The following is a 9,798-nucleotide window of genomic DNA, read 5'->3' as shown; positions in this document are numbered from 1 at the left end:
TTCATTCTGCATATTTTCTGTTCTCCTTTTGTTAATTTCTGATTTGCATATATTTCTAATTGTATATCAATATTGTATTAATAATCTGCAGTTCTTGCGGATGTTACACGAAAAAGAAACATAATTCGATCATCTTCATTGTCCCAGGAGACATCATCGTGTGACATTGTACACTATATCAATCTCTGCAGCTGACGCATATATATGGGATTGATTTCATGTGTAAACAGTTTGAAAATTGAGTCTTAAGGTAACTTTACCTAACACAATACAAACAGTACGTAGTCGAAGAGCATAAGTAAGGTACAAATCGTATTGTAGTCAACCATGCCCAATACAAGTGCGCTAAACACGCATACGAATCGGTGACCGCGCGCGAAAGGAAGTAGCCGTACAGCAATGAAAACAATCGTAAACTCAATTGATTCGGTGCGTTTACCGATCGAATTCCGAGCAATGTTTACTCGATCAGTACGATTGCTGCAGAGATCGAATCGCTCAGTTTTTAAAAAACCAAAATTCAGGTAAGATAGCGGTGCCCGAACACGTGAACACTTCTTGTCGCCGATCGCTGCGGAGAAAGAGCGCGAAAGGAAGCGGCCAGTAAAAAAAAAAAAAAAAAATAATAATAATAAACAACGAAAATAAATAAAAACCGATCGCGTAATATCGCAAACGCAGATTGAAGTGCACACCGAGTGACGGGTAGCGCGCGCTTTGGCGGAACCGTCGCGTGGTGTACGCCGGCGTGGCAGTCGCACGCCATGTCCACGTACGCGAACACCGACGCGGCCACCGCCGATTTCAGTGCCGCCGAAGCCACCGGACTGTTTTGAGCGTCGCCGCCGACTCACGCGCACGCGTGGACCGCAACAATAGCATTATTATGAAATGCTCTCGGCCAACGGCATCACGTCATTCGTCACCGTTCTGATCTGCACGCTGTGCTGCATAGCCGACGCCAGTAAGTTCTTTTTACGCCGTTCCACTGTTTTACAACCGAAAGATCGCATTTTTTTGTTTTTTATTGACATCCGGTTGATTACGTACGTTTCATATGGCCGTGCCGTTGGAAAAACGGGTGAAACCCTTTGCGTGGTGTTCGAAAGCGAAATAAGAAAACCATCGGAAATTCACTAGTGTTCGACGGTTTTTTATTTTACTCTTCTACTCAATCATATACTTCCGCATGGACAGTTACGGTTTCCGAAAAAATCGATTCGTACTAAAATTTATGTTCGCGGAAGCGTCAACGACGTTCGGTTGTACGTTCATTGTCGGTGCGTATAGTCGATACCAGCCGTCGTATTATTATCATCGTCAGGCAGCGATGGCTATTGTCCACCGGACGATCGCCAAAGAATGATAATATTTAAATTAAGTTGGCGTACAGCTGTTCTGCAACGTAACGTGTAGATCGTGTACCCGTTGATTTTCACCTTACCAAAAAATACAAAACCGTTATTCGGTTAAAAACGAATGCCGTTGCATATTCTGCTTGGTGGCTATTTGAATTTGATTTCGTATTATTTTCATTATCTCGCGTGATTAATATCAAGATGATATTTATCTATTTTACAACCTGCGAGCGGAAAAATTTCAAACACGGTCAAATAATGTACGTTCATACCTGAGCAGTGCTACAAGACAAACTCGCTACGAACGTGATTTTCATAGGGAAATCGGCACGAGTTGTTGTCTTCGACTTCACAACCATTTCGATAATAATTCGTTGTTATAATCATTTTTCCATTCATTACCATGTTGTTTTTTTGTTTGATTTTTGCGATCGTCGTCAACGGGAATCGCTTGGATTTTCGTTGGATACTACGATTCTGGAATTCTGGTATCCGCTTCACTTTAACAAATTTTGAGCGGCACGAACTAATCATAATTTGAAAATCGGACATTCCGAGATCCAAAATGTTTGCAAAATTTAAAGTCAAAATTATATTTTATTAGTCTTACATATTTTAACTATTTAATATCATTGAAAACGTATGCGGCCGTAAGTAATTTTTGAATTAATATTTGGCCTTTTCTATAATCCTTGTGAGGACCACTGTCCTCATACGCTCCACGGGGTTTTTCCGACTAACAAAAATCTTGTACTCGCTCTTACATGTCGTACTTGTATAAGGTTAACCCGTCAATCAGTTTGTAGAACTACTTATTTTCGAACAAGACGTTAGAGTTGCGCTCTTGCCAGTACGCAATTATGATCGTTGCCAAAACTTTACCCCGTCTGTAAATCGGATAGGTGCTATGTAGACACTTTATGTGAACGCCAATATATAACGAGTTTAAAATTTATTCTTGTTTGTCTGTTTAAACAATAGACTTTAAAGATCTTAAATAAAAATAGAAGAAACATCCATTAAGGAGACTCAACAACAGAAATAATAATAGATTTGTCGCTGACGTTTATTCGTTTACATTTTGCATTGAATGGCAATCCATTAATTCCATAATTAAAACAATATACATATTTCTTACAGGTTTATTGTATTTATAAATCGTACCACGTAAATGAATTACAATTTTGGTTTAGAACGTAAAAAATATTACATATAATTTGCGTACACGAATAACAAGAAAACGTGGTAATGCTTTTATGAGCTCATTACTATTGTTCAAAATATTTACAAACTGCTTCATAAAAATTTTCCATTTAACAACGTACAACACAGCTTTAAGTTTAATAAAGTTTCCGTCCAAGTGTACCTAGTGAATTTTTCTTAGAACTTTTGATAGTTTTATTAAACTATTATTAAAATTGTATTAATTTTTTTTTTTTATAATTTTCAAACATAATCTGGTAATTTCGTGTCCACTCTCTCGATCCATATTTTTCCATATATATTTCCTATAACAATTTAGTACATATAAATATTATATTGATTGATAAATACGATTTAGTACAGGTAGCATATTACCGCATCACTATCCTACCTCAAATAAAAATAAAATGTATTATTGGCTTGATAAAATAATGATTGAACGGACGTATAGGTAAATAGAGTTTTGAGATTAAATGATTGATATCAATATGAATGATGCATGTGATTCGTATATATATTGAAAACATCATTTTCGGATGTTTGGATTTTTCCGTAGGACTTTTCCGACTAATTGCGCATTACAACTGTAACACCAGTTCGGCTTCGTATTATATATATATAAATGTTTACAACCTTATTTAATTTGCACACAGCATTGGATAGATTGTATATCCAAAATATACAGTATAATGTTTAATGCGGACTTGTTTAAAAAACGTGGGAAAAACTTCATATTTATTGAACACGAGTATTAAAACAATCGTTATTGTGAAAGCGTAAAATAATTTTATGCACTTAAAAATAAATTTTTCCTAAAACTCGCCTTAGAACTGCAATGGTTGTATTATAGTTTTGTGAGTACAAAGATTGAGCGGAGCATTTCATTCGAACCAAAAATAAAACCAAATGTTTATGTTACAATAACATTTAAACGTGTAGGCCAAACGGCAGATACGTACGTGAATGTATTCATTATTTACAACGGAGATGTAAGGTTCACCACGGATCATTTGGTTTCACTTAGAAGTTACTAATATATTTATAAATATTTTCCGATGTTCACGAAAATCTAGTTAAAAAAAAACTCATTTTGTAAACAGAAAGTAAATTTTCGTTATTTGTATATAACTAAAAAATGACGCGATAAATATTATATTTTATACTCTATAAAATGTTAATGCGTGCTTAATGATTTTTTCACGAAAAAACTAATAAAAAAAATGGTAAGGTTACGGAAAAAACATGAAATCATGTAGTAAAATCTATATAATATAAAATATAAATGTCTTTAAATATATATTTTGCTAAAAGTAGAACATTTTTTAACATAAATTTGACATTTTAATGTACAATAATCTTAGTTGAAACTTATAAGTATAAACTTAAAAATTTACCGACACTTATTTTTGCGAGGGTACTTACGTGGATAAAATAATTTTAGAATGAGTTTTTATAATTGTTTGTACAAATCTAATAAAAATATTTGCAAATATATATATTTTTATTTTTCTATACACCAAAGAAATCAAAGAGTAGAGTTTATAATTTAAAAAGTCTTACCTCCGAGTGGTTGTTGAGATTTAACTTTTAATTAATTTACATTATTTTATATTCAAAAAGAATATAAAATATTTTAATCTTACAAATAATTATAATTTTTATTTTTATATATATTATAATTTTCAAAACAAATTTAATTAATAAATAAATATTTCATATTATATGTATATATAAAATAGGATATATATATATATATATATACGAGTATATGTATAAGGTAATATATTTTGCACATCAAAAAGGTACGTATAGAAAGTTATGCATAATAGTTTTTCATACAAATGAATTGTTCGCTATGTTGTATTAAAAGAAAATGGTCATGTATTGCATTTTGTTTTCGCTTTAAGTCACAGCTGGGTTAGTACGAAATATAACTACGTCTTTTATCCACGACAGAAATATTTTTATTATTATAATGAAATTCTACTTTGACGGTACATATAATGCCAATCAAGTTTGTTTCTATGTATATGAAAATATCGACCGAAAAAGTTAGTATAGGTATGCGTGACTGTGTCTGGAAATGAGAAAAACATGTTTAGAATAAACCCAAGTTTGTTAGAGGTAAATTTCCGTTCTCAATAGTATTAATGATAATGTAACTGAAGGCTGTAAAACAAGGGTCAGTAACCAGCGGCAATTTAGTTATAGCAATCAGTGGTTTTTTGGGAAATTTCTCAAGATATTTTTTATTGTATTATATACAATTAGAGCAATAGTAAATATATTAACATTTTTTTCCATAATCCACTTTTTATAATATTATTTGCCAAGTCTTATTAAATCGAATAGTTTATATTTTCACAACTCGCCAACTACCGAACAGAAACTTGGATTAAATTTTATAAGTGAGAGGAGGAAAGATAAGGGGGTGATTTTGTAATTTTTTAGAAAAAAAGTCTGTTTCTTACGAAAAGGTTATTGACCGCTGTTACGGAGTAAAGTCACACAATATTTGAATTATTCCATTGGTACACGATAATATTACATATAGGGTAACTGATGGTCTACATTTGGTTTTTGACGGAAAGTAAAACTACTCGCCCGTTTTTTAACTTCACATCGATTTCATCAATTGATTAAGTCAAGTATTCTCGAACGGATGAAATCAAATTACGTGTTTAAACTTCGATTTTGGAATATTATTACATACAAATAAATGCAGTTGACGGGGAGGGAAGAACACTGGTAGCCCACCAATAATATTTAACCAACGTTCCTTGCTTGTTTGTTTCAGATGCCGGTATCGATTGCTTCAAGTGTGTTTCACTAGAATGGCAGAACCGTGCATGTGATGACCCGTTCCACAATAATTTCAGCTCAGGACTTTTAGAGTCACCGTGCATGGGTGGACGGAAAGGTCGCAATGGTCTATTTCCAGCTACCGCATGCATTAAGCTAACCGGTTACTACCGTAAGTCGTGTATACAGATATACTTAGTAATTTTTAAACTATACTCAACCCGCTTTATTTAACACTAAAATAATGAATTCTGTAAAATTCAGATTTCTGAAAAATACTAAATATCAACTTTTGTTTTTCAAATGGGTACATCATTTTTTTTATACACACTATTATATTCAGTTAACTTGTCCGGGAACTATTTGTGTATCATGTAGCAATTATTTGGACCAATACGTTCGAAATCATTCAAATTTAAAATTGTATAAAAAAATTATATATTTAAAATAATCATATTTCTATTTTTGCTTCAAGAGCGTGCAATTATAACAAAATGTCAAACGGTTGGTGCGATAATTGATTATAAAAATAATGGGAATTGTACTCAATCCTCTCATTTTAATTTAAATAACTCAGAAGTCTTGATTCAAATATTTATTGTTAGTAATAATGGTTGTAAAAAAATTCCAGAAAAATTAATTGAATTAATTTAAGAAAAAAAATATGATCAAATTTGAAAAAAAAATGTTTATAATGCCACAGGAACTCTTTAAGAGGTAAAAAATATTTGTATATTGGGGTTTTCAGTTATTTTGTATATATACATTTTCCAAATTCATAATTCAAAATACACACATTAAGCTTAAAAAGTATAAGTACTTAAGAAATTACCCTGAATATTTGACTTACAATAACAATAGTTATTAAAGTATATAAATACAATAAGTAATGTAATAAGATAAACGGTTTTAAATAAAATATATTTTATCTTACGGATGACGTAGCTTTAGATTTTCTATTTTATCTTAACCCTTACAGACTTAGAATACTCTGTAGTGTACTAAAAATATAATCAATTATAACTAAAGACCTATTTGTGTTTTCGCGTCATAATAATTGTTTCTGAATAAAAAAACACGTTTATTTTAAAGAGATAAAAGGTAATAGTTATGTATTTATGTGTTTACTCATTTTATAACCAGTTATCAAAAAAAATCCTAAATTGAAAAATTAATATTAGGTTTTTAAATTTTAGTTTTGTCTTACTCTATCTACATGATTTATAGGCCATTTTTTTCTTAGGAGTAAAGTTGGTATTAAATGTTAATAAATGTATTAAACCTCTTTGTAATGGCTGTTTTTTGCTTTATATTCGAAAACATATAAGTACACTATAGTGTACTCTAGGTCTTTGTATCATGTTCACGGTCTGTTCTACAATCTTTGCACGGCCGAGCTTCTTGCTGATTAATTATTATGATAATTGAAAATTTACCGATATTGAAACAAATTCTAAATATTTATATACACAATCAGGTGCAGATACAATTAAGGACTTATGGGAGCTGATGCCCCCCTCTTAGACATTAAGTAAACCATATCGAACTTAGGTACTTAAAATATTTAAAAAATTAGACGTAAAAAAACTTCGTACAAATCGACATGCATGACGAATTATTTCAATAATTAGTTTTACTGGTCTCCCAATTTTAATTTCTAGATCCACGCCTGTACACAAATCACTTTACAGCGAAATAAAATTTTTACACATTAAATGGTTCATAATTTTTTACGTTTTCTATTATTATTTCACCAGTTATTTGTAAATAAAATTTTTATCTATACAATATTTATCACTTTTATGTAGAAAATGCTTCGTGAGGATGATATATTAGCTTTATTATGTGATGAAAATGTATCAGATATTGGTGAACTAGACAGTGGTGACGAATCTGAAGACATATTTCCTGAAGTAGAATTTACTAAATTTTTAAATGAATTTAAAAATGACTATGGTAATTTTTAAAATTATATATTGCTGGTAAGACTTATAACTTATAAACTACTTATATAAGTGTGTTGCGTGATCATTTAATATATATATATATATATATATCTTGCAATTTAAATAAAATTACAACGTTTTCCGATCAAATTGAAAGATGAAAACATCAAACGTATCACTTTGACATATTTAAAATTAAATTATTATTTATTTAAAATATTTTTCACTGTGTAAAAGGAGCAAAATTTTCATTTTATTTTTTTATTTTAACTATTTTCATTTCATATTGTTAGTGTTGATTTGTATTGCTTGGTATTTGCGCCTGGTTGATGGTATTAGTTATGCTAGTAAATTGTATATGCTTGTTAGCAGTAACGAATACTAGTGTATGCAGGAGAGGCCACGAGCAGGCTACCATCATCTCCCCCAAACAATACACCATATTGTGGAAAATTGCTCGAAAAGGAGGTTCAATCGGGGCATTGAGGGAATCCATGTAGCAAATAACGAAGCATTATAATAGATTCGAAAACTAGACATTGCCTTATGACTATGGATTATATCTGTAAACCATGACCATGTACTCTTACTTTTATTATTTATTTAATTATTTACAGTTTTTATATTTTTATTTTTATTTGTAGTTATTTTATTTTATTTTATACTTACTTTATAATTTATATTCAATTTATATTGTGGCCTTAATTGTGTTGATTTGAATATCAGCTTTACGAAATAAAAAAAAAATTACATATTAAATTTACCTTTTTTCAGCTGATTTCAAGATTTTTTTAACTCGATATCATTTAAGTCTCAGAATTGCTATACGGTCATTAAGGAAAAATACTAATACATAACCTTCATTGACCTCGATTTAAACACACTACTAGTGTATCATTGCTAGTTTTCACCGAATTATATTTTTAACGCTTAATTTTTCCGCAGAGTATAACATAAAATAAATTGATAAACAAATATTTTTTTTTTTATTTAAAATTGAATTATATTAAACTTGATACAAAAGAGACATCATTTTATCTCATAGTAAAAAATATTGTATAGATTCGTAAATGTACTCGTAATATGAAGTGGTGTAAAATTATTGGTAAAAGTATATTCTTAGGACCACTTTACGTTTATTTTTATTCTACGTTTTATCTAATAATTAAACTTTAAAATATTTTCATCAGTTTAATGTTTAACTTGATTATACCGGTTGATTATATTGAAAGGAAAATAACTATTTTAGTAAAATGTGTAATTGTTTTCATAAATCATATACATGAGTTCAATATTTATTTACTTAAATTATGAATAAGTTGAAATAAATTTACAAGCCCTGTACAGTTATTTTCTTGGAGCGTATGACCTACAAAAATATAAATAATATCCTCCTGTAATGCAATCACCATAATTTAGCATCAACAATGAAATTATAACGCCTTCTCCATTAAATAATACGAAAATTTGTCGATAATTTTATCCGGAGCATCTTGGAAATTTGAAATTTCATACTTGTAAAGTTTTTGGAATAATATCAACTGTATTTTATTCTGACATTGCACAACGCAATAAACCAAAATTAGTTAAAATTACGAATATCTGAGGATGTATTTTTTTATATCAAATCGTCTTCAAGTAAAAATTTACTTTTTATTTTTTTAGAATCTACTGGACAACACGTTACGGTCAGAGGATGTGCTTTGGATAGCGGTACTTTGACCACAGATACCGAAATCATTCGGATGTCCCACTGCGGAGGATTCTATTTCGATGATAAGTAAGTTGTGCTATAGATAAGTCTGTGACCGTAGTAGTCGGTATTTGGTTGTGCGCTACTTATTTTTCATCCGAATATTTGTAATATTAAATATACAAAATAACATTTTATATTAATTTTTCGATTAAGCACGTTTCTATACTTCGGAAAAAGAAAAAAAAATTAATTTTATTCGTTTCGCATCGCAATACCGGAATAACGATATAATGAAAAAAAAAACAGATGTTCAGTTCTATTACTATATACATATTGTTCGTGTAATAATCCTACTATGGTCTTATACCTTGAATATCTACCCCTAATACTACTTATAGTAACGGATCGAAAATTTAATCGTATTTTTTTGAAAAATCGATGTTATCCTTGATAATTTCAAAAGACCGTCTATTGAGAGTGACACAAATAGTTACAACTGACCCTGCTCGATATAGAAGTTTTCGAAAACAGATCACACTACTGCACGGATATCGGATTTAATTGTTCGGTTATTGCGGTATTTTCCGTAGATACGTGGAAGGCTGCCTGCAAAGCTGTGACGATGCCGACGGGTGCAATCCGGGATCGCCAACCACGTCTCTGAACTTTACGCTGCTGATGGTGTTAGTCGCGATACCGCTTGTCGTCGGGTTATTGTCACAAGAATTACTCAACGTATGACGTGATCTATTGTTGTTATAATTATTAATCATTATAACTATTACCACTGTTA

At 30.6% G+C, this 9,798-nt stretch overlaps 1 protein-coding gene across 1 annotated transcript; it reads left to right on the top strand.

Annotated features, from left to right (window-relative positions):
• Window positions 1-742: 742 nt before the first annotated feature.
• On the top strand, window positions 743-9,798 carry LOC112687945. Its single transcript, XM_025560950.1, has 4 exons — window positions 743-964; window positions 5,359-5,535; window positions 8,975-9,089; window positions 9,596-9,798. Exons 1-4 carry the CDS (start codon window positions 892-894, stop codon window positions 9,744-9,746), a joined length of 516 nt encoding a protein of 171 aa, XP_025416735.1. The 5' UTR covers window positions 743-891; the 3' UTR covers window positions 9,747-9,798.

Source organism: Sipha flava, unplaced genomic scaffold, assembly GCF_003268045.1.
Source record: "Sipha flava isolate LNK unplaced genomic scaffold, YSA_version1 109_pilon_pilon, whole genome shotgun sequence".
In the NCBI taxonomy this organism is placed as follows: domain Eukaryota; kingdom Metazoa; phylum Arthropoda; class Insecta; order Hemiptera; family Aphididae; genus Sipha; species Sipha flava.
This window is presented reverse-complemented; position numbering and strand designations above follow the sequence as displayed.

Excerpts from the sequence above, each read along its gene's own strand:
- LOC112687945 (XM_025560950.1), top strand. The coding sequence starts at position 892 with ATGCTCTCGGCCAACGGCATCACGTCATTCGTCACCGTTCTGATCTGC. Across the intron at positions 965-5,358 it reads GTGCTGCATAGCCGACGCCA|ATGCCGGTATCGATTGCTTC; the intron begins GTAAGTTCTTTT and ends TGTTTGTTTCAG. Across the intron at positions 9,090-9,595 it reads GGATTCTATTTCGATGATAA|ATACGTGGAAGGCTGCCTGC; the intron begins GTAAGTTGTGCT and ends TATTTTCCGTAG.